Below are 25278 nucleotides of genomic sequence, written 5' to 3'. Positions count from 1 at the left end.
AAGATCAGTTGGTTCAGAACAAAACTGATCATCATATGATAACTTGATAACTTAAGAGAAAAAAAATCCAGAACTTCTATGGAATTTTAGAAGTAATTCATTTTTTAATTAAGTTTCATAACTGTTGTAAGTATTGCAATTTTCATCCTAGAATATGAAACAATAAATTTGATTTTTTTTTTGTTTTTCTACCATACAGGCATTAAAAATGTTCTTTTATATTTCCATTATGGGCTCAGCCAGATGCACAATGAAAATGGAATGTAGTGAGAGACATATTAAAAAAAAGTCCAGGAAAATTCCTGAAGTTCTGGCTTGGATTCAAACTTCGATTTCCCAGAGTGGCAAAGTAATACCTCTACTGGTTTGGCCATCCAGTCATGTTTTTCTTTCTTTGTTTTTGAATGAGTTGTTAAAAGAAAAACGCTACCATTAAATTCATTATTAAGTAAATATGATAAATAAATCAGCAGTTAACAGAAAAAGAGAAAAAATATCAAACAATATTCTGTACACATAAATATTTACTTAAAAACTTTTTACGTATATTGTTCATAAATTTTAAAAATTATTTTTTTAAAGAAACTGAAGATTAAAAAAAAAAAAAAATTTATTTGAAAATATGATAAATTAATAGTAATAAACATACCATAGGGAGACTAAATCCAATAGTTCCAATAGGCATTTGATCAAAAGTTCTCAAAGTGAAAACATATTTGTGATTTGCAGCAGTTGTTATTTCAACATGCCTAAATAAAAAATCATTTATTAGTCTTCAAGACAAATTTAAAATTCAAATTTTCTGCCAATAATTACAACAACAATCATTTTTTACCACATAAATAAAAATATAAAATGTTTGTTCAGTTATATACACAATAAATAAACAAAATAGCTAACATTCAAACTAAATTTATATTTTATGTAAAAATTTACTTAGAATTAATTTTACATTTTAAAGTATATTATTTTAAAGGGATTCATAATTTTTCTGCAGATGATTGCAATAGATTATTTTCAAAATTAGTAATTTTATAAAAAACAAAGAAAAAAGAAGAAATCATAAAATTACTTTCAAGAATGATACTAAGCAAAAATACAGAATTTTATTTCAAAATTATCAGCAAATAATTTCATCTACAAGCACATTCCTAAATGTCTGTAAATTACTTACAGTTTATAAAGATTTCTAATGTAAAATAGTTCTAAAAAATTAATAATCTAATTTTTCTTTATTATGTACATTTTTTTTTCAATCGGAAATTGTCATATTCTATTATGTAACATTCCATACAAAATGTTGACTTTTAATATATTGTTTCTTATCAAGATAGTAGTTTTATTAAAGTTTATAATATAACATATATTAATCAGTTATTATGCAATGTACAATCCTTTATCATAACTTATTTATTAATAAATAAGTTATGATAAAACATGTTTTTTGTTCTCCAGTCTATTATAGTCCACACAAAGTTAGATATTCTTAGATATTTTATATTTAAATGATTTCATGCTCCTGTTTATAAAATATATTCTGCTTTTATTTGTCAATTTTCTTCACTAACTTTACTAGTTTATTAAAATAATCCTACAATCATCACATTGTACTTCAAACTTAATTTACTGCAGAAGGGCCATTCAAACTCTGAATCAATTTTTACCATTAAAAATAATAGAAAGTGAATTAATCCATTCCCAGACCATAAACAATACCCATTTCAATAAACTTAAAAAAAGCAAATACACATAATTTAAGATAAAAATAACACAATTAAATGCCCTAAATAATAATAAATTAAAACATGATAACAACAAATATGTAAATACTGTATAATAAAATGAAAATTAGCCATCTGTAAACCCACTCATCAAAGGATTAACTATTAAACAATCTAAAATAATAAATTTTTCAGAACTTACCTGATTGTATCAGAAGGAAATTCTTTTTCATTGACAACTGCACAGTTTGAAAATGAAAGCTGATCCGTTGGGCAACGGGCTACTTTCATTTGCTAACAAAAGAAACAAAGTACTTTAAATTTTTTAATAATATTAATAACAGCTTTTATTTCATTAATTCAATTTTAAAAATATATTTTTTTCCTAATTGCAATTACTGGCCAGTTATATTTTATTATACAATGATAATTAATGTTATTTACTTAGAAGCATTCTGACAAACGATATTAATAATATAAAAGCCATCATCTATGTATGTGAGTGAATTCCTTATAACCCCTGCAATTTTTGTCCAATCCATATGAAATTTTGGTTATGTTCGTTTTATGTTCTGATGGAGAAGATAGGCTAATTATTTTGTGGAAATATTGGCTATAGAATAACTCATCACTCATCATTGCTAGAAATTCGATTTTATCGATTTCAGATCAGTGATTGCACTTTTGTAGTGACGTCAATGACCTCATTTAGTTCATGCTTGATGATGGAATTTCTCCATTTTAAACTTACTTATAGATAGCAGCATTGTGTCACTTCTATAACAAATTTTTAAAAAATCTTTCCTTAGTGACCATGTGACATTCTATTGTCTAATTGGAAGTAAAACGATGCAATGAGCCCATTATTTAGAAAGTGTTATTGCTCATCTAACTAACATATATACAATTCATCTTTGTTTTATCAATGTGCAATTAAAGACTCACTGTTTTGTCAAAAAAAAAAAAAAAGCCTGGGAGAAAGATTAAGAGTAAAATTGGTCAACTCTATGTTGCTTTATCCTGTTCAAGAAACCAAAACAATATTAAGGTGTTTATTCCTAAAGGAAGACAGCAAGGAAACCTTTTAAAAGACAGTAGAGTGTTTTTACTCAGAATGTAGTGTATAAAGAAAAATTTTATTATTATTTAATATAAATATCATCTGTTTGTGTATGTGTAAGTGAATTCTCTATAACTCCTACTATTTTTATCCACTCCAGATGAAATTTTGTTTTGTTGTTCTTTATGTTACAACAGATAGTATAAACTACTTAATTTCTAGAAATCTCTACTCTTCTCAATTCTTCAATCTCTATTTTCTCATAAGTATTCCATCATGCTTGACAGGGAAATTTCTAGTGATACAATATTAACAAAATGCATGAAAACTGGCACCATTTTATAAACTACAATATATAAATGAAACTGCTTCTTTCAGAAAGTCAAATTTTTTATGAAAGAAACATTCTCAAAATATTTTAGATTATCTCCAGCTTTAAATCAATGTTTGGTAATAAAACATTCATTAGGAAGTTAACATAAATCAAACAGCAACATTTAAAATTATACAATATACAAATAACTTATAAATATGTATTTGACTATTATAAACATAAAAAATCATCATAATAAAACCTTTAAAATAAATATAAGGACATGCAAATTAGTGTCAAACAGCTACAAGAAGAGTAGAAAGAAATAATAACATTATTTTCTAACAATCTAACAAAGCAACAATTTCTCAGTTCTTTAATGATAATGTAATCATTCCAACTAACATAAGTTTTGAGATCTAATGTCCATTAGGTGCTAGCAGTATTCCTTAAATTATCATCTTTACCAATCAATCCCAAATGTTTATCATTCTCTTATTCAATAATCTAAAAGTAGAACCATTTTCTACTTCTCAATGGCATCATCTTTACAAATATCTATCAGTGATAAATTAATATTGCACATTAACTTAAAACTGAACATTGCCAGATGCAACCAACATCAATGGGAATGTATTTTTTTAAATGATAATAAAACAACTTATTGTTTCTTCTCAATAAAAAAGATAAAAGATAAAGGTAAATATTTCATTGTGCATAAGTCCCACAAAAATCCATGCTAGGTCTAAGGCTATAGGCACAAGTAAGTGAATTTTCTAGCATGAGATGCTAACAAGTGAGCAAATGTTATAATGTCAGATTATGGCATTTTTTGCCTTTTTGTTTCTCACTCTCACTAACATTGTCATGCAAAGTATGAACTTTTCCCTTTCATTTGAAACTGTAGAAAGTGGATTGACAATAATGTTTACCATTTCTATTTCAATGAGTTTTTTTATTGTTTACCCTATATTTCAGGATAAGCCATAACTGCATTAATTAATTTCTGTCTACGAAAACTTTGATAATTTGTCTCCTTGTTCATATAGACTGAAGAAGTCATGTTTAAATCATACACAAACAAAAAATGAGGTAAAAGACTAATGTACAAGTAATGCAGTATAATGTACAGTGAGAACTTCAAAATGCAATAAAAATCAAGCAGTATCAGAATCCATGTGAGTGATATTTTCTGTCCTGTGAATGAGAGATTCTGTTGCATGTGCATGCAAAAGCAATACTGTTACAAACTTTTCACTTGTTACTATTCTCATATCTGCATGGTTGTAGCCTTAGAGTTGACAAAAATGCCTTCTTTTCATCAGTGTATTATGTAGAATGACATTTTTGTTATAAAAATTTTCTAGCTATTATTGTAGTTTGTCTGTGTGAAATTATGATAATACAATTATAAATCAAATGCAACAAAACAGCAGGTTCAAATCTGTATTACCCTATCAATTTGTGTTTAGGTTGCCAGATAACTAAGGTGGTAAAATCATTAGCTTGCTGCTCCAAGGAACTCAAGTTCTAATCCAGTTTGGGATCCCCAAGAATATTTCATAGATGGTCTGTCCCAAATATCCCTCACCATTCCCATCATAATCCTGGCTAAACCTACAATGGCCTTTTAGAGCCTATCATGTGAAAAAATATAGGAAAAACACACAACTCCACAGGTAATAGCCATATTGAGATTGAGTTTACCTTTTAAAATCAGTTGATTTTCATGTATTTTTGTACATGTAACTAATAACACTTTTCTTTGCTTCATTTTTGTTTATTTTATGTTGTGCCCATCAGTGGCTAAGTGGATAAAACCAATGAACACTGGTAGTTTGGAATGGGTTTGTACACCTCACCAATGGGCTGGCCACAAAGTTTTCCACATTTTCTTCATATGTCTAACACTTAAATAGGGGGTTAATTTCTTTCTGGGAGGCACACTCCTTGACAAATTACATTATCCCATTAATCCTTATTTTATGCTTAAAGTTTTACTTAATACACTCAAAAAATCAAGTTTGTTATAAAATTTTTGATTTAACCTGTATTGATATTTTTCTAAACTCACTGCATAACATTTTTATATATATTTTTGATATTTTGATCAAAATCTAAAATATTTAACATATTTTAAATGTTTTAATGGTTATTTTACTGCCTGATAGCATTTTTCTGTATTCCTCTCTACATATTCTGGAATTCTTTATACAATATCAGCTAAATGTGTTGCACTTTTCTTTTTTTGCAGTATTGTAAATGTGTGTAATTTCAAATATCTTTTAAATTTTAAAAATTTTTATAAAATTAATGATTTATTTTTAATTCTTTATTTAGAAGTATAGAATAAAGAAGATAAGAATGGAATCCAAAAATATTTTGGATTCCACCATGTCTTCTTTATTCTTTGTTGTTTTATGGAGTGCTCTTTTTGTTACTTTAGTAATTGTATGTTTAATTTGAATTTTACTATGAATAAAATAAACTAAAATAAAAAATATATAAATTTTTATAACCTGTTTTATTAAGAAAATTTCCTCATTGATTAAAAACACTAGTCTAATTTTCTTTGTTTATAAAAATATTTAACATAATATATAATTAATTAATATATAACAGTAAATGTGATCTTTTCAAATTTATATGTTAAAAATTCAGATAAAACATGCTGTAAGGTTTCTGTTTCACTCTTATATAAATCAACTAGCTTGTTACAGCCAGCATTAGCATTGTCCAGGTTTATAAGAGAAAAATTTAAAACATACAAAATTATTAATTTTATGAAAATACTGTTTGAAAAGAAAAATATCTGTGTCCTTAGATGTAATGATGACTTAAATAAATAAAAAATTATTTTACAGTATAACTTGGAAATGTGAAGACATTTTTTGGCATCACAAATTAGCCTATATTGTCAGTGTTTATCATCCTTTGTTTACATACTTTAGATTGTAAGAATGAGACCACTTTTAAGATAGTTTAAGATTATACAGTATATGTATGAAACCTGATATTTTTCATTGTATTGCATTTTTATGTTTCCTCGTTTTTATTTTTTGGTACTTGAAACTTACATTGTAAATTAATAGTTAAAAGCAACTAAGTATTGAATGGATATGAAAAAACAGGTTAATTTTGTGATAGTCACAGTTCCTAAACTGACATAAGCAGAAATTATTTGAGTTATTAGATATGGAAACCAAATACATATATAGTTCTTCACAGTATAATACTTTCAACTCAATGCATGTGCATGCCACATGTTATTCGTCACAGTAATGATATAGCACATCTATTACACATTACATCATTGTTGTAGTAATTATTAAATATAATATATATATTTTTAAATTATATCCATTTTTGTATGAATTATATTTAATTTATTAGTTTTTAAAAATTATTTCTATTTTTTATTTTATGCTAGAAATGTATACAGGTGGTACTAAGCTAAAGACAGGAAGTCAGATGTATGCAGAAATTAACTGATATATAAAAAATAAATCAATATTTTGGGGTGATATGCATGACATTATCTAAAATAAAAGAATGTTAACAAAACTGCAAAGTTTCAGAGCAGTTGATCAAACAGTCCAGGAGTGCATATTGAACAAACAAATAAACATCCTTATTTATATATGTATATAATACAGATATGATTAAGTCACTTTATTTTGAATACTTTATATAATTTCAAAATATTCCATAAAAGTTTTAAAAAATACATATTAACCAAAAAAAACTTAATAGTTACAAAAGCAAAAATTATTGGGTTGTTCGGAAAGTTCTCATGTTATCAAAATTTCATAAGTCTATTTTTGTATTATTAAACTATTTTAAAGTACAAATTTGTGTACAGAATTATTATTTATAAACTCAATATACAAGAAACTGTTGATTAAAGCAGTTGATAGCTGAAACTTCTAGATAAACTGATTATTGCTAATAAAATCATATTAAATACAAATTTTTTTTGTAATTAAAATTTCTTTGTTTTTGTAAAAATTCTATTTATTGAAATAATTTCAAAATTGATAATGTTATAAGTTATCACAAGAAAAAGAATTATACAGAAATAATACATATTTAGAAATTACCAAGTGAAATAAATAATGTCTTGTTTAGCAAAAAGTTTTAATTTGAAAAAATTAACACAATAGAGCTGGTCCTATTATGCCAAAACTTTAATAAAAACAGAAAGTCATATCACAGAAAGACTAGTCCTTAAATTAATAACCAAAAATCCAAAGCCAGATTATTTGGAAATTTTTCAAAAATATCCTTAAATGCTGCAGTAAACTTATGCAAAGTAGCAACATGTAATCAACACATCCTGATTAACTGAGGTTCCACATTATCCAAGGTAAACCTTTGAATACACTACTTTTCTCATAATTTATAAAAGCTTTGCTATGAGTGGTGCTATAGTGGTGTAAATACCAAGCACAGAATGTGCAAATACTTTTAACCTTGACTGTATCAAGTGAGTTTTCTTAAAACTTTTTTTATGCTTTGTGGGTACTTTTTCATCACAGGTTCAACCAGATCCATGACGACAGTGGCCAGATAGTGAGAACAGAACCCAGACTACCCACAAAAAATGATGCCGAAGCGACTGCATAACATCGCAGCAAAGAAGAAGGGTACCACTATAAAACAAAAAACTCTAAAGGACTTTTTAATAAAACTTTAAAAGAATAACTTGTATTATAAAATTTATTTCTGTTACCTTTTATCATCTGACTACCATATAATCTTTTACATTCATAAGTTTTATTTCAAAATGGCTATGGCCATCTGTTTTATTAAAGGTATCATCAATCATATTTCCTTGGATAAAAAAAAATATATATATTGTAAAACTCAAAGTTTCATAGCATCAATCATTCTAAGATGTTTTAACTGAAACTGCAAAAATTTTTGAGTTCATATGTTTGAAACTGAAGAAAACAAAATTCACGAGGGAAATGTATCACGAGAAGTCACATCTTGTCGTAACTTGTTAGAATAGTGATTACCTACACAAACTTTTTGTTCACGTAGCCGAAAAAGCTAAAAGAATAGATGATTCTTCCTTGGTTTACATAGGCAATTTAATATTCTGATGCCACCTTCATTCATTCATATTGATATTACCTCATTCATTCCTGCATTGCTTATGACATTTTAGATACATTAACTGTGTTTTATGTGACATTTTAGATACATTACTCCATCTGATATTAAGTCATAAAACAAAATAACACATCAAACTGTGTATAATAATTCAATATGTAACAAAAATAAATCAATATTTTTTTCTGCACCTGTAGAAAAGGTCAAAAATTTTTTTAAATTTCATATAATTTGTATTAATTTCTGTATTGATTACAAATTATATCATTAATACAGTATAATTAATTAATAAAAGCGAAAATTTATCATTAAATAACTAATAATATTTCAAAAAAGTAAGATTAAGATGAAACGTTGTTTAAATTATAAATACATTTATAAATTTATAATAAAAATGATAGCAATATCAACACTCACTATGGCCGCCATTTTCTCTGCATACAGTTAACAAGTAAAATCGAAATTTTCCAGCGATTATCGCGCCACTACCGATAAAACGAAAAAGAAAATAAAGTATCGAATTGTTATGTTTTTTACACAAAAATTAATTTTCGTTTTTTAAAAATTATTATAGTTAGTTTTTTACAATTTTTTAAAGACAGATTAACTTTTTAGTGACAAACTGTACACAGCTCGAATGGCCGAGCGGTTAAAGTGACAGCCCACCGCTCTGAAGACCGAGTCGCTCTGGACGGGTCGAGAAATCTTAAGAAATTTTTCATGGGCGGTCGATCCGGTTATCTCGAACACTTCTCTCATCTTCCGGACGTCCCATCGTGGGCCTCGCCGAATTCATATTATGCTTGCTAAAACAAAGGCCCTCTTAATTAATATCTTCAGGGAGGGATAATAAAAGCTAATAAGCAAAAATAACACATTCTCTTTCGTATGAAGTGTATTATGCTATCAGTTTGCTTACTTAGCTGCTTAGTACTTAATAGCAGCCGTGATCTTTCGTGGGCTTCCACGATGGGAGCGACTGAGTGACAAGAAACAGAGCCTAACATTTTCGATTTACATTACTCCTATAAATTTCTGTTGTTCCGACATAATTTTATGGTCTCGCGTAGGTTGCCATAAGTTTAAAACCAGAAATAGGGACATTGTAAGTGATTTAGCATTGTGGTAAAAATTGATGGATACTCAGCATTAGGTAAGCGGTAGCTTCTCTAGGAAACAAGCGAATATTGTAATTCTAATTAAACTGATTCTATTGAATCATCAATTATTGAACATTTTTATATTATTTGTTGAATCAATCGTATTTGTTTGACTTACAAGTTTTTGACAGAAAATCTGACTGTCCCCTCTCCGAAATGTGGACTTCTCCGAATCCATGATAGTTATGATTAAAAATGAAGGTTCTCTTTGTGTTCCGCAAAGAGAACCTTCTCTTACAAAGAGTAAATGGGGGAAAGCCAGATGTATCCATCGAACAATATATAAATATACAATTTTAATAAAGTATTTCGCTAATGAATTATTAGTAACTTGAATGAATGAATTATAAACTGTGACTTTATCTTAAAATATCAGTACACTGAATTTTAAAGAAAATTTTAACTTATTTTAAAATTCACTTTGTGATATAGATCTTGTTTAATTTGATAGATATAGATTTTGTTTAATTTGATGATGTCTATTATTTAATTAAAAATCAATATATATATATAATAAATTGCCGTTAGATACACTCCTCTTCCATAAAGTTTTATTGTTTTATAACTTTACTAACAATCTCCTTCATGGTACAGTACATAATTAACCTCCCACATAATTTATGGTACATAATTTAAGTAAATTGCTTTATTATTTCCTTCCCTTAACCAACAGAATAAGTTTTCTTTTCAATGAAAAAGAGTACAGTAGAGCATCGATTATCAGACTCAATTGGAGAGTGGGGTTAGTCGGATAACTGAAAAAAACGGATAACCGAAAAGTATGAAAAAATACATTATTAGTATAGTATATTAGTATACTGTTATTAACCTACTTTGCGTTGAATTTTCATCGATGTTAAGCCTAACAAAATTTTTTTCAAAATAATAATCGTCGCTATTGTATCGTTAAAATTTATTTCTTTATTTTGCACAAAATAAATACAAAAATAAAGGAAAAAATAGAAAATTAAGCCTGGTTTAAATACTGTCCTCCTTTTCATGATCGTGCCAGCTAAAACACGCAAAAAATTAACAAAAATAATATTAAAGTAGCCAAGACATAGCCAAATATTGTAGCGCCACATCACTAGTGGACATTTGAATTTGCCGACTAGAACGCGGTCGATTAACCCAGTGATTCTCAAAGTGTGGGTCGCGACCCCCAAGGGGGTCGTGAAAGATATTTGGGGGGTCGCTGAAAAATTGATGCCAGATCAATTTTTTTCAAATATTTTATAAATTTACTATAAATTCTTGTTTAGAAATAATAGAAATAAAAAATATATAAAATAATTTTTATTTAAATATATTGCACATATAAACAATAAAAACAATATAAATATTTAAATACAAGCCTAAATATAATATTCATAAATTTATGCGCTATTAGGGAATCCCCGAGTGCCACTCTCCGCCTAAACTATAATAGAACAGCGTTGTCATTTGGAACGGTGTTCGCTAGCAGCGTTGCGTCTGTAGGCAAGTCAAGCTAGAAATACAGTACAGTAGAGCGTCGTTATCCGAAAATCGATCAACCGAGAGTGTTTCAGTCGGCAAATTCTAATTTTCGCCAATGCTGTGGCGCTGCAATATTTGGCTATGTCTTGGGATGCTCCGATATTACTTTAGTTTATATGCGTTTTTAGCTGGCAGCACTGGCGCGACCATGAGAGGGTACTTAAGGACGCGGCAGTATTTGAATGAGACTTTTTTCCCATCGTGAGTGGTAAGGTTTGCTTGTTTTTCTGAGGACTGTGTTGTGCTGAATAGGAACGTTTTGAGACTAGTCTAACTTCCGAAATATAATGTTTTTTGTTTTAATATTTTTCAATATATTTATTTTGTTTGTGAAAAATAAAGAAATAATTTTAAAAAAAAATTCATTAGCCTTAACATTGAAAAAAATTCAACGCAAAGCGACACGCAACAGAGAGAAATTTCAACATGGAATAGATTAATTACACAAAAGAAATTAACTCCTCCTAAATTTAAATTAACCTCTCCCTCCGATATGTTTTTCTACACATACTTGTGGGAAACGCCGGGAGGTAGGACAGAAGTCGGACCTCCTTGTTCTCGGCGAATAGGTCGGCAAGACCCGCCCCACTGTCAAGGATGGCTGATTTTGCGCGATATCCCGACTTGTCGGGATCGGTCAGTTACTTGTCAGGTCGAGTGGAGGAGTGTGTGTGGGGTCGTCGATAAAGAAAGGCAATATCCGTATAACAGGACAACACATATAAGATTTATTTAGACGGTAAACAGATACAAAAGATCTAACGCGTTCCGTTCCTAACCGCGAGAGAGAGAGTTTACAAATTTAGGGGGGGATCATACCTCTTCCTAGGATTAGCTGTAATCGTAGGATTAATCTTCTCAGTTCTCCGGTCGTGGAGGGAAGCGGGAGGATCGGGCGGGCGGCTCGTCGTCGGCGGGCTTCGGTGACTTCGTGTCTCGGCCCTCGCTTCTCGGGACGGATCCTACGGGTCGGGTGGCTTGTGCGGACCTTCAGCGACCGACCCCGTTCTTAGATATCTCCCCCCTATTTATACTCCCGGTCTCGTCCGCTGCGATGATGAGTCGATCTCCCTGACTCAGAGGTTAGATCCGGGGAGGAGGGAAGTGAGTTTGCCGGCGGAAGACTGCACATCCTTTGAATCTTGATCGGGGTTTGAACAATAAAATTTAAAACGGACTGGCCGGTTTTTGCCGGTCGTCACATACTCATTCTTTGGGGTCCTTTTGAAACTTTTAAGTGCAAAAGGGGGTCGCGGACCAAAAAGTTTGAGAAACACTGGATTAACCGATATGACGGTTGATCGGGGGTCGGATAATCGATGCTCTACTGTACTATCTTTTGTACTCTAAATAATTTCTTTAATATTCACACCACTGGCTAAATTCAAACAAAAATGCTAGTAAATGTAGTAGAATTTTTACTTAATTAATATTAAAACTACTATTAATAGTATATTTTCTTAAAATATTATTCAGTTTACAGTTAAACAAACAGTACAATTGGTTAAAATATTGTTAATTAAGAAAAATAAATTAATCAGCGGAGTCTGTATTTAATTAATTTATTTTGTGTCGATCTTCTCTAAGAACGAGTCTGTTACGTTCCGAAAGTGTGAAATAGATCATATAAAGACCAAAAAACTTTGTTTTTTCGTCGTGTCTTCCATTTATAAATATTTTAGTAATTTTGCTTTCTGGTTTTCCTGTTTATACAAAAATATATTGTTGTACATCATAATCTAATAATAAATACACAAAATATTGAGTATATTTCATACTCAATGTTTTGTTAAATTTCATAAAAATTGTTTTGTTAATAAACTTCACAAATGAACAAATAAGTTTTCCTATATAAGTCCGAAATTTAACTTATTTTTTCGTGATCACCAAAAGAAGGGAGGAGAAAATTTCAAAAATTCCTTCGGATGGGCTTGGGACAGTGTAATCACTAGAGTTTCCGGAAAATTGTTTTTTAACCCGGAAAATTCTTCTCATCCCGGAAAATCCCGCAAATTTCTTAAAAATTCACTTTTTTCTTATTTTGTGTTAAGGTTGTGGAAATTTTGCAAATAGAAAGCATAATTAACTCATAAACTGTCAAAATACAATTGTATTTATTAATTTTAAACCTACTTATTAGTTTTTTAAATTTTTGCTCATTATGGCATGTCACAAATGGTCAATAATCAATACGTAACTTATTTGTGGCAGGACTCTGAAAATTCTTTACTTGTCAGAACCTGTAATATGTGGAATAGTTGTGCTTATGCTGTGTTAATTTTCAACCATACCCAGAAGCTTCAAAAACTGCGTAATGCCAGGTTGTGCAAATTGGGCAAGGATACAAACGAGTAAGAAGTCTGCAAGTATGAAGTTTTTCTTCATAAACCTGATTATTAAAGACAAACGAACTGCCGAATTATCGGGCCATAAACTTGATGTTTCTATTAAAGCACAAATCAAGAATACTAGAGAGCAAAAGAAGTACTACAATCTCGAAAACGAACTAGATATCTTCCAGGCTACAGGTGAAGAAACACATAACATGTCTTCTCTTAAATGCATTAAACACGATTCCACTCACATCAATTGAATCGGAAAGGGCATTCTCGGTACTTTTCATTTACTAAAATAAGAACCAGATCGAGTGATTGGAATATTAACCATCTTTGCTTTTTAAAATCTTATTATAAAAATTTACAATAATATTTTGTATTATGTTTTATTTAAAAATCGAAAATTACCTTCTAAGTTAGAAGTTTGATCTTGGTTCATTTTTTTTTTTTTCTAAATTTTCAACTCAGTTCAAAGCATCTGTTGTTGTTGTTGTTAATGTATGCAGTTTCCAGCAAACTTTAATAAATTTTTTCTATTTGTGAAAAATTTCTACGTAATTCAAAGATAATTTTTAATATACGTGGTACGATCCAAAAGTTCGGGGAATGCAGTAATCTATGACAACAAAAGCATGTATTTGAAGTTACAGCGTATGAAATAGATTCTACCAAACCACCTCTACGTGTTCAGGTAAATTTCACCCATGTCATCTTGTAAGTTCGCCGAAATGGGGGGAGTTTTTATTCCCAACCGTCGGGATGGCTAAGGGCTATTCGCATGTGGGTGGCGGTTTTGAGGAGGCAGAAAAACAAGCGTTTCACATAGAAACCGTTTATTTTAGTCGAAAATGCTTACATAAATTTAGCAATGGTCCTTGAGTTCAGAGCTTTAGGTTGTTTTCGGTTTCGGTCTGGTCCTACGCTGTAGGGGCCCCGTAGCAACGTCGAGTAAAAAGTTCGAAATTCTGAAGAGACGGTGCACAAAAGATGAACGGAAACACCACTATTGGAGGTGAACGAACACAACAGGTAGTCTAGAGGAAGCTCTTCTGTCCTTGATATCGGAGGCTTTATAATTTTCTCGGGATCGAATCATCGCTAATTGGCTAACTCTTCTCCTCCTCGCTTCCCAATTGGTTTCCCACCTGTCTCCAGGTGTAAATGGAGCTTCGTTAGGTCGCAGGAAAGGTCGACAAAAGAAGGTTCATCCGACACCGTCTTTTAGACTATGATCGCGTTTAATTGTTGACGACGACACCAACGCTCATTTTGATATATTTTTTTTTCTTTCAGGTTTCGTTTTGCTTTTTAAACTGCGTCTTAATTTTTAATATTTTTCTTTCTAAATTTTCTTTACCTAAAATTTTGTTTTCCCCGTTACTCGTTATGAGCGTCGACATCAAAGTCCGGTGTCGCCGACTCGACACTTATAAAAGTTATCATTTCGCGGTTTGACTTAACAAACTCGTACATATCCCTTTTGGGGGTTATTTCCGGGCCTCACAGGGCTCCCTACCAAAGGAAAATGTTGCTTTGGGGTTAGCAACATTTTCTCTGACAACCTCGAACGCTGACCGACGGCGTCCGGTTAGAAATATGATCTCTGAAAACAATTGTTTCTCGTTCTCTGCCTTTTTTTTTCTTTCTCGCGCGCGTTTGGTTTCGCGTTACATCGCAATATGCTGGATGGTCACATCATGCAAGCGTTCTAGAAGATCATTTGATTGATAAATTTTTCGTAACTTCCTTTACGTTCGAGCATAGAATGAGTTACATCTGATGAACTGAACAATAGTGTTTTTTGAATAACATTTTTACAACAAAAAGTTTTCTTTCGAAACATTCCTTGAACAAGAACAAATTCGTTTGTTTGTTACGTTCGCTTAACATCTCTTGATTTTCATCAAGGTACGGATTCCTTTGAGAACATTTTTTCAAATTTTGTAGACTGAGCAAGTTATATCAATTTTGAAATTTTTTTTTTTTTCATTTTTCTCTGCAAGCCAAAAAGGGATCTAAATTGAAGTTGTTTGATCAGTCTGTCATTCACGAGATTACCATTCCTTGTCTTCTTTTCTTTTGAGTTCTTTCTTTTTGCCAGACTCTGGGATGACGAACGAACGAATGTCTGCGCAGACGGTGGTCGTTTGTCAACCTCTACATCCTTAGCAGAACCGCTTCTTCGAGGTGTCCTCCTTTTGAACACGTGACAGTTTTCTGTCATCTTTTTCGATGCAGATTTCCGCAAATCGAGGTCACTTGAATCTGAGGGGACGTTTCCCTCGACTCCGATGCTCATTCGACACTTCATGGTTGTTTCCTTGGTTGACTTTGTTCCTTGACGGTTGTTTCGGGTGACAGATCTGACTGTTTTCTGCGCGCTTTAAATGGGAGGGTCACTTTTTCTCATTTTTCGATTGTATAAGTTGCTCAATCTATGCGGATCTATACATGAGTGTTTTTCTTTTCTCGCGACAACTTCTTTTTGAATTGAACAACGCGTTGGTGAATGACAATTTTCACATATTTCTTTCTCCGACTAAAATCAAAATTTTTTTGTTTTTTACGTTGGCACAAAGTCAAAGTTTCGCTCGCAATACAAAGTATCATTACCAGTGAATAAAAGTTACAGGTTTCAATCCCATCATCTATGAAAGAAAGAGTTTCACATTACTAGCTTAGTTCCGATTTCCGACAATTCGTTGAAAGCACACGCGTATTTTTACAAACTAACCTCCTCCTCACTGGGGATGATGACCTCTTCTGAGCGGGCGAAAGAGATCACCATTTACAATTTTCGTTAAATAATCCAATGGGAGTAGGCGGTGACGGGCGCTCGTGACGTTGGCCTCGGGATGGAGCCTCCGTGATTTCTGCGTCCGCGACCGTCGCTACGCGAGGTGGTATATAACCTGATGATTTTGGAAGAACCCAAGGGTACTCACTTACGGGTCCTCTGCTTCGAAGAGCGTAATTGTGGGGAATTTGAAAAGGGCCCACGGGTTGTTCGGATTCTGTAGCTCGTGTTGAGTCTGTCCTTTCCGGTTGGATCGAGTGTAATATGATCTCGTCCCAGGGGTCAACTAATTCCGATTGAGGTGACTCCGCGTCACTACCTAAATGTGAGTTGGAATTTCCTATTCCTGGGTTATCATCCTCTTCTAGGGTTTGCTTAAATTCTAAACGAGCTATCGCAGGTTTCATTCGATTGGCGTGCGTATGCAATTTCTTTCCGGTTTGTATGTGCTGAACGATGAAATCTACCGGGCTTGTCTCGGCAACGATCCGAAAGGGTCCCTGCCATCTGGGAGCTAATTTTCGTTTCAAACCAGAGGGGACTACTACTTCCTTTACAAAGATTCGATCTCCTACCGAAAATTTGTACGGTTTGTTTTTGCGCTGGTGATATTCGTTTCTGTCTATCGCGGCTTTTTCTGCATGTTCCTGCGCTATTTTGTGTGCTGAATTCAATCGGATTCTGAGTTCGCTCGCGAAATTTTCGCTTACGTCATAACTGAGTCTATTCGGTTCCGTAACTATATCAAATGGATATGTAGGGTCACGTCCATACATTAAATAAAACGGGGTTTCATTTGTGCTCGAATGCACGGTTGTGTTATACGCGAAAAGTGCGTAAGGGATCATTTCATCCCAATTACGTTGGTCCTTGTCAACATAATGGGTTAGAATGTCTATGAGCGTTTTATTCAGACGTTCTACCATTCCATTACACTGAGGGTGATATGCGGTCGTGAGGAGTCTTTCTATACGCAGTAAATCGCATACTTCCTTCATTACCTTAGAAACAAAATTGGATCCTCTATCAGTAAGCAGTTGTTTCGGGACAGAGTGTCTTAAAATAATTTGCGTGACGAACGCTTTCGCCACTGTTTTAGCAGTAATATCTGGCAAAGGGATCGCTTCTGCCCATCTAGAGAAATGGTCTATGAAAACCAATAAATATTTGTTGCCGTTATGGGTAATAGGGAGTGGACCCTGAATGTCTAATGCAGTACGCTCAAAAAGTCTCGATACTTTCGGAAACGTCTGCAAAGGGGCTTGATGACCTTGCAAGGGTCTTCTCCTCATCGCACATTCCTGACAACTGTCGCAGTAATTCGTAATATGTTTGTTCATTTCTGGCCAGAAAAATAGTTTTTGTAATTTCTTCCGCATCTTTTTAGCACCTAAATGTCCTGAGCTAGGAATATCGTGAAATAATTTTAAGATGTATCCTATCATTACTTGAGGAATTACTAATCTGTCCCAAACCTCATTTCTTTCAGCTATTGTCTTTCTATGGTAAAGAGTTTGATCTGCGTCTAGATAAAAGTTTACTGCATCTAGGTTTGTTTCTTGGGAGGACGGGTCTCCCATTAATTGTTTTTTTAGTCGACTACAAAAAGAATCCTTTTGCTGTTGTTCGCTAACTTGTTCTTTACTAAAAATCGGCTGCACCTCGTCTATTTTCGTTACGGGCAAGCGGCTCAGCGCGTCAGCATTTGTATGCGCTTTGCCTGGTTTGTGTATGATCTCAAACTGATATTCCTGGAGCGCTAGGTTCCAACGACTTAGCCTCGAACTTTCATCTCTAACATTAATGAGCCATCTAAGGGGTCTATGATCCGTGATTATTTTAAACTTTTTTCCATACAAATAGGGTCTAAAGTGTTTGATTGACCAAATTACAGCTAGACATTCTTTCTCCGTGGTACTATAATTCCTTTCGGCTGGCTTGAGCAACCTACTTGCGTAAGCCACCGGAAGTTCTCCACGCTCATCTTTCTGCGACAACACCGCACCTATCGCAGTGTTTGATGCATCGGTTGCCAATATAAAGGGGCTATCAAAGTCTGGTGATCGTAGTAATGGAGCCGATATTAATATTTCTTTTAACCTTTCAAATACTGCTTCGTGGTTCTCGGTCCAATGGAATTTCTCATCTTTCTTCAGTAAATCGGAAAGGGGTTTCGAAATCTTTGCGTATTGAGAAATATGTCGCCTATAGTAACCTGTCAAACCTAAAAATGCTCTAACGTCCTTCTCGCTTTGTGGTCGGGGAAAATTTTTAACGCACTCTATTTTCGCTGGGTCAGGTCGAATGCCTTCTTCCGACACTTCGTGTCCCAGGAATTTTATTTGTCGTTTCAAGAAACTGCATTTTTTGGGTTTAAGTTTTATCCCTGCACTTGCCAGACGTTGAAAGACCAATTCTAAGCGCTCTAAGTGCGATTTGACGTCAGAACTAAACACTAAGATGTCATCCATATAAACCAGACAGATTTTGTGTTTTAAGCCCGTTAGTATCAAATCTGCAAGACGTTGGAAGGTTGCGGCTGCACTGCAAAGTCCCATAGCCATGCGGTTAAACTGGTAATGCCCTGACGGGGTACTGAATCCTGTCTTTTCTTTTGAGTCTGGGTCTAGTGGTAACTGCCAATATCCACTTAAGGTGTCCATTGTGGAAAAATATCTTGCCTTTCCTAGTAAACTTAATGACTCTTGAACAAGGGGCAAAGGATAAGGATCTATTTTTGTAATTTTATTCAATTGGCGGTAATCTACAACCAATCTATAGCCTTGCGGCTTCTTAGCGACCAATAAGGCCGGTGCTGACCAAGGGGAGGTAGACGGTTCAACCACCCCACTTTTAATCATATTTTCTACTAAATCGTCCATTATTTCTCTTTGCGCGTAAGGGATTCTGTATGGGGCTCGACAAATAGGAGGGCTATTCCCTGTATCTATCTTATGTTCTATTAAATCACAATAGCCTAAGTCGAACTCATCTTTCGCAAACACGTGTTTATATTTATATAGTAGGTCCAATAAAGGGGTTAACTTGTCTTTTCCTATTTCGCTAAGGTTAAACAGATTTGCAAACTGAGCTCTAGTTAATTCATTTTCATTTGATCGCATAATTCCATTTCGCTCGGTCTCTTGCTGTGTTTCTTGTTCCGCTAAGACAAAAGTCCCTACTTTACTTCCCTTACTGATTTTTACAGGCCGCGTTTTTGTATTTAAAATTCTAACAGGTATTCTACCTTGCTTCCGGGTATTTACTAATGTACTCGCAACAAAGACTCCTTCTCTTTCAAAGGGTGAAGGTTCAACTACTCCTATCCGATTTGTCGTGTGTGAATGGACTTTTCCCTCTACAATAACCTCTGATCGCGGAGGAACTACGTAATTGTTTAACAATACTACATCAGCTGACGTATCGCTCTCTCTCTTGTCTGAGCTATCAGCTTTCGTGTATCTTAAATTTCGTTTCTCCTTTCGTTTTTTTCTTTGTGTGTGTCTCGTTTTTTTCCTCTTATCTACGTTTCTGTTGTTATAATTATTATCCCTATTTCTCCCATTTCTACTAGTGATAGAATCGTCCTCTGTCGCTGCAACTTCATTTGTTTTGATTTGTTCTCGCGTTTCTTCTACCTTTCCTGTCTGCTTAGAGTTGCTAAAATTTTCTTGTAATTCAGCTGTTCCCCAAAAGTTTACGGTGTCTCCCGAGGGAAAGCTTAACGTCGCGTTTTTAACAGAAATTGTGACGTCGTATTTTTCGATGATGTCCCTGCCTAAAATTCCGTGATTTGGTTCTGTGATTTCGGGCTTTACTAAATAACAATCGTGATAAAAGACTAATCGTCCGATTCTGAATTTTAATCTAAACTTCCCGATCGTTTCTATAACGTGACCGGTAACGCTAACTAAATCTACCGTTCTCGTTTCGGCTCGCGATAGTTGTTCTATGTTGGGGAAAAGAGTTCGAGATATTAGGGTAACGGCTGCCCCTGTATCGATCGTCAACTGTACCTCTCTATCCTCGATCTCACAAATCATCGTACAGGGAGGCAAGTTTCTACCTTTCGATTCGGTTATTCCCGCTAATGGCGTTTGAATTGGGCCTTCTAGTGGCCGTTCTATATCGCGATTTCGTTCTCGAAATTGTACCGAGGTGACTCTATCTAAGTCTCGCGATTGTTTATTTTCTGACGAGTTGCGTTCTGGTGCGGGTAATGCTAAATATCTAGAGGGGGTCGCGTTGGATGGCGTTCGTTCGGTATCAAAACCACCTGTACCACCCTGACCGTAACGCGGTGGACAAAAGGAAAAGGGCACAAAGTTCCCGCTACATCCGGGTTCAAATTGCCCAAATCGTGCCTGAAAAAAGGGTATCTGTCCTAACTGATTGATTGGAAAGGGGTTCGGCACGTTTCGCACGGGGACTACCCATTCAGGAGCGTCACGCTTCGCTCCCCATCTTCCCTGATACGGTGGAGGGACCTTTCCTCCGTACCATTCGGGTGGTGATGGGACGTACTCCCACGGATTCCGATTCGACGAAAAATTTTGTAGGTATTGATCTCTGTTCCCTCTCCACGGGGGATTTGGGCCTTGCTCCTGGTACTGATTATAAAAAGGGTATCGCGCGCGGAATTGTCTTTGCGGGAAGGCGGGCTGTGATCGCGGGGAAAATTGTTGCTGTGGACGACGCTGCGGACTTGGGGGATAACGCGGCTTTCGCTTCTCATTGTTCGCCCTTTCAGCTTCTCGGTTTCGATTTGGTTGCGAAGGTTCATCTCGTCGGAAGGCGTTTGTTTGCTTTGGCGCTGGCTGTTGATCTAATTTTCTCCCAAATGTTGCTAGTTGCTTCGATAGTTGCGCAATTTTTGTGTCGAGAGCCGAATCTCTCCGCGAATTGGTCTCCTCCGACTCAGCGTCGCAATTCTCTTCGGTATCGCCTACGCTGGCGACTAAACTCCGTGTTTTTCCTGTCAGTTGATCTATTGTCTCCTCGCGGATCGCTACTTTTAATGCTTCCGCGAAGGTCGCTGGATCATGCCCCATTACCTGTCTTTTTAATCTATCTGTTAGGCCATGTAAGAATTGGACACGCAGTTTTTCGTCCAATTCTCGCTGTTGACAGCGTTTGATAACTGCTTGTTCCTGTTCGGTTGCACCTGTGTGATCTATGGCCGTTGCGCTGGCGAGAGTCTGCAGGCGAACCGCGAACTCCTGCACCTTTTCATCTCTCTTTTGGGTACACGCGTGAAATTTCTGAACCCTAATCGAGTACGGCTCTTGATCAAATCGAGTGATCATCAAGCGTTTGAATTGCGCAAAGTCTGTCACGCACTTCATATTTAAATCTCGCCATGCGAAGTCTCTAGCTACACCTGCGAGTTTGCACTTCGCAATACTCAAGCACTGTCTCGGCGTCCATCCCGCTAGGCTCGCGATCTCTTCCAGCGTGTCGAAAAAGTCCATGACACGTCCAACTTCTCCCGAAAACGTTGGGATCATACCTCCAAAGGTGGAGATGGATGGAAGAGTCCCGCTTCCGTCACGAGGCCGCGCCGCACTTGCCTCTGCCTCCATTTTTCTCACCCACGTATTTTGGCCACAATGCCTTCGTCGGCGTACTTACTAAATTCGTGGGACTTAAAATATCCCACTTCTGACACCACTGTAAGTTCGCCGAAATGGGGGGGAGTTTTATTCCCAACCGTCGGGATGGCTAAGGGCTATTCGCATGTGGGTGGCGGTTTTGAGGAGGCAGAAAAACAAGCGTTTCACATAGAAACCGTTTATTTTAGTCGAAAATGCTTACATAAATTTAGCAATGGTCCTTGAGTTCAGAGCTTTAGGTTGTTTTCGGTTTCGGTCTGGTCCTACGCTGTAGGGGCCCCGTAGCAACGTCGAGTAAAAAGTTCGAAATTCTGAAGAGACGGTGCACAAAAGATGAACGGAAACACCACTATTGGAGGTGAACGAACACAACAGGTAGTCTAGAGGAAAACTCTTCTGTCCTTGATATCGGAGGCTTTATAATTTTCTCGGGATCGAATCATCGCTAATTGGCTAACTCTTCTCCTCCTCGCTTCCCAATTGGTTTCCCACCTGTCTCCAGGTGTAAATGGAGCTTCGTTAGGTCGCAGGAAAGGTCGACAAAAGAAGGTTCATCCGACACCGTCTTTTAGACTATGATCGCGTTTAATTGTTGACGACGACACCAACGCTCATTTTGATATATTTTTTTTTCTTTCAGGTTTCGTTTTGCTTTTTAAACTGCGTCTTAATTTTTAATATTTTTCTTTCTAAATTTTCTTTACCTAAAATTTTGTTTTCCCCGTTACTCGTTATGAGCGTCGACATCAAAGTCCGGTGTCGCCGACTCGACACTTATAAAAGTTATCATTTCGCGGTTTGACTTAACAAACTCGTACATATCCCTTTTGGGGTTATTTCCGGGCCTCACAATCTGATTAAACCGCGAGCGCGCTGCTGTTTTTTTCCGGAGATAGTTACCTTTGTCTGCGACGTAATAAAAGTAGAGTTTCAAAAACAACCTCCAACATTAAATTTTGTCAGCGTTTAGGTAAACACCTACGGAGATTTTAAAATTGCTAAGAAAGGTGTACGGTGATTCTACGGTGAAGGTCCCGGTGAAGTCGAAATGTTGGAGGTTGTTCTTGAAACTCCACTTTGATTACGTCGCAGAACAAAGGTAACTATCTCCGGAAAAAACAGCAGCGCTCGCGGTTTAATCACATGACATGGGTGAAATTAACCTGAACACGTAGAGGTGGTTTGGTAGAATCCATTTCATACGCTGTAACTTCAAATACATGCTTTTGTTGTCGTAGATTACTGCATTCCCCGAACTTTTGGATCGTACTACGTATATATCTTCTTTAATGTATAACTTTAATTTATATCACTATACGTTCCGTAGTCCTGTATAGTGCTGTGCGATAGCTTCCAAACTATCGATAGTTTCATATAATCATTGATATCAATGGTTATATCTAGACATAATCTAATTTCTTCTTCTTTCTTTTTGCTCTTTTATCATGTTGGCACTTTGAAGATCTATATATTTAATCATGTCCATAATGAATTCCAATAAAAGATCCGCAAAAGGGTTTTCCAACAAAAACTATGCTGAAATATGTAACGTAGTAACAAAATAATAAAAAATATTCAATAATTAATAATTCAATAAAATTAATTTCATTAGAATAATTCACTTATTTTTCAGAGTAGCTACTATCTATATAATGCTGAGTATTCATCAATTTTTATCACAATGTTACTTCACAATTTCTGGTTTGAACTTTTGAGTATTCCGAGAGCAGATCGTTCACGTGCTATGTTGCCTTATTCCATCAATTCAATTTTAAAACAAATTCGAAAAATCCAAAAAATATACATGTAATTGAATTCGTAAAAGGAAGTCAAACATGTCAGATATCTTAAGATTTTTGTTGATGACACGTTAAATAATGCCAAATATTATTAGAAACGTAATCATTAAATTAAAATCACATTAATAATATAAAAATGTATGCATTATTATTAATATAATAATGTATATTTTAATATCAACTTAAATTATTGAATTAATTACGTAAATTTTCACTTAAATAAACAGTGGTATTCTTTGATATGTAAATGGATAAGAAATAATTTATATATTGATTTATCTTTAGTCACGAAACATTTTTAATACTGATGATTACAGAGATTATTCCCATAGAGTTCGATTACAGACTGTGATCAATCAGCAAAAATCATTTTTAGAAAAATGATATTTACTATTTGATTATAAATATAAAATGTTTGCTTCATCTCCAAATGAAATCATTATGTAAATTATACAAATTCAGCTTTTTAGTTAAAATATAGCAATAACATTAAGATAAAGTAATGTTTTCAGGAAATATTGTTTAAAAATCAAAAAATTCATTAAGATAATTACAGTATATTGTATTTATTTAGAAGCAATGAAAACAGCTTTTTAGAATAGCCTATTTTTTCAACGAAAACCATCAAATATAAAACGATAATCTTGTATAAAAGCATTCATCGACTTTTACGGTGGATTTTCGTTGTCAGCTCTAATTTTATCATATTATCTTTTAACAATATTCCATATCAAGAATAGATATATGAAAACTTACTAAATACATAATTTTAGTTACTGTATTAAACATTTATTATATAATAAGTACGTTTAAAAAACACAGTATATTAAATTTATGGTTAAGTGTATCTAGGTAACCCCAATGGCGGCACTTCCGATTGTTCATGCTCCTGACTCCTCCCGGAGGGGAGTCGCCGGCAGGTCGCCCAGTGTTTAACGTCACTAGTTATTGATTCACGATAGTTCTTGAACAAAAGAAAAAAAAAGGAAATGTCTGCTAAAAACGTAGTTAACCTAACCAAACTAACCTAACCAATGTGCCGCCATTGGGTTACCTAGGTACACTTTAACCAAATTTATTATGTTTTACAGAATTATATAAGATCAGGGCTGTGAGATCCCGCTCACTATAATCAAAATGTGAGATCCAGGGTTGAGGCAGTGAACCCACTCCTAGACACTAAATGTGAGACTACGGGCCTGTGTGGAACCTCGCTTACTGTTCAGGATGGATAATTTTATTTTGTTTCAAACATCGTTAAGATCTTTTTAACGCCAGAAGCTTGACATCAATTAGGAAGATAAATTATCACTTCCTAACTCACGATATTTAAAGATACAGTACGTTTATCCGAGTGGTAGGATGGGAGTTTCGGTTCGGCCTAGTCCAATTGAAAATATAAAACCATTATATTTATTTATACAAAGAAAAATAATGATAAAGATTGCAAAATAACATACTTGATTAATTAATATAAAATATACACTATACAAGTTCCAAATTTCGATACAAGGATTGTAAGACAACTTAAACTATTCTATCTTAAAGTTTACACTATTCGCGTCGAGAAAGTTTTGCAATTATTTTATTTGTTTTCTGGGGAAGTATTGCGAGAACGTTTTCTTTTGATTGAGAAGACTTCTTGTCTCATTCTTCCTTAATGGGATCGATGTTACAAACATAATTCGGAAACAACAAAGAACTTATTTACACGGCTAAATGGTGCACGGTTAACGACATGAGATTCATGACAGAAAGCTTGGATAAAAGGTAACTTCCACCTTTTATACCAAATCAGTGAACCAATGAGGGGTGTCCACGATTCGTTTCTCTCACTCCTAAAA

The 25278-nt window shown here is 34.2% G+C and overlaps 1 protein-coding gene across 1 annotated transcript in view; it reads right to left on the bottom strand.

Moving 5' to 3' along the window:
* LOC136969315 (vesicle-fusing ATPase 1-like) overlaps positions 1-8681 on the bottom strand; it is a 69359-nt gene extending 60678 nt beyond the window's left edge. The window contains exons 1-3 of the mRNA XM_067263445.1: positions 8630-8681; positions 1924-2015; positions 650-749 (exon numbers count right to left, since the gene is read on the bottom strand). Of these exons, the coding sequence (XP_067119546.1) occupies positions 650-749; positions 1924-2015; positions 8630-8641 (204 nt within the window). The 5' untranslated portion in view covers positions 8642-8681. The remainder of the gene's footprint in view (positions 1-649; positions 750-1923; positions 2016-8629) is intronic.
* Positions 8682-25278: the final 16597 nt, after the last annotated feature.

Source organism: Centruroides vittatus, unplaced genomic scaffold (genome assembly GCF_030686945.1).
Source record: "Centruroides vittatus isolate TY-2023 unplaced genomic scaffold, ASM3068694v2 contig_1035, whole genome shotgun sequence".
Taxonomy (NCBI): domain Eukaryota; kingdom Metazoa; phylum Arthropoda; class Arachnida; order Scorpiones; family Buthidae; genus Centruroides; species Centruroides vittatus.
Note: the sequence above shows the minus strand (reverse complement) of the source record. Positions and strands in the feature narration are given on the sequence as shown.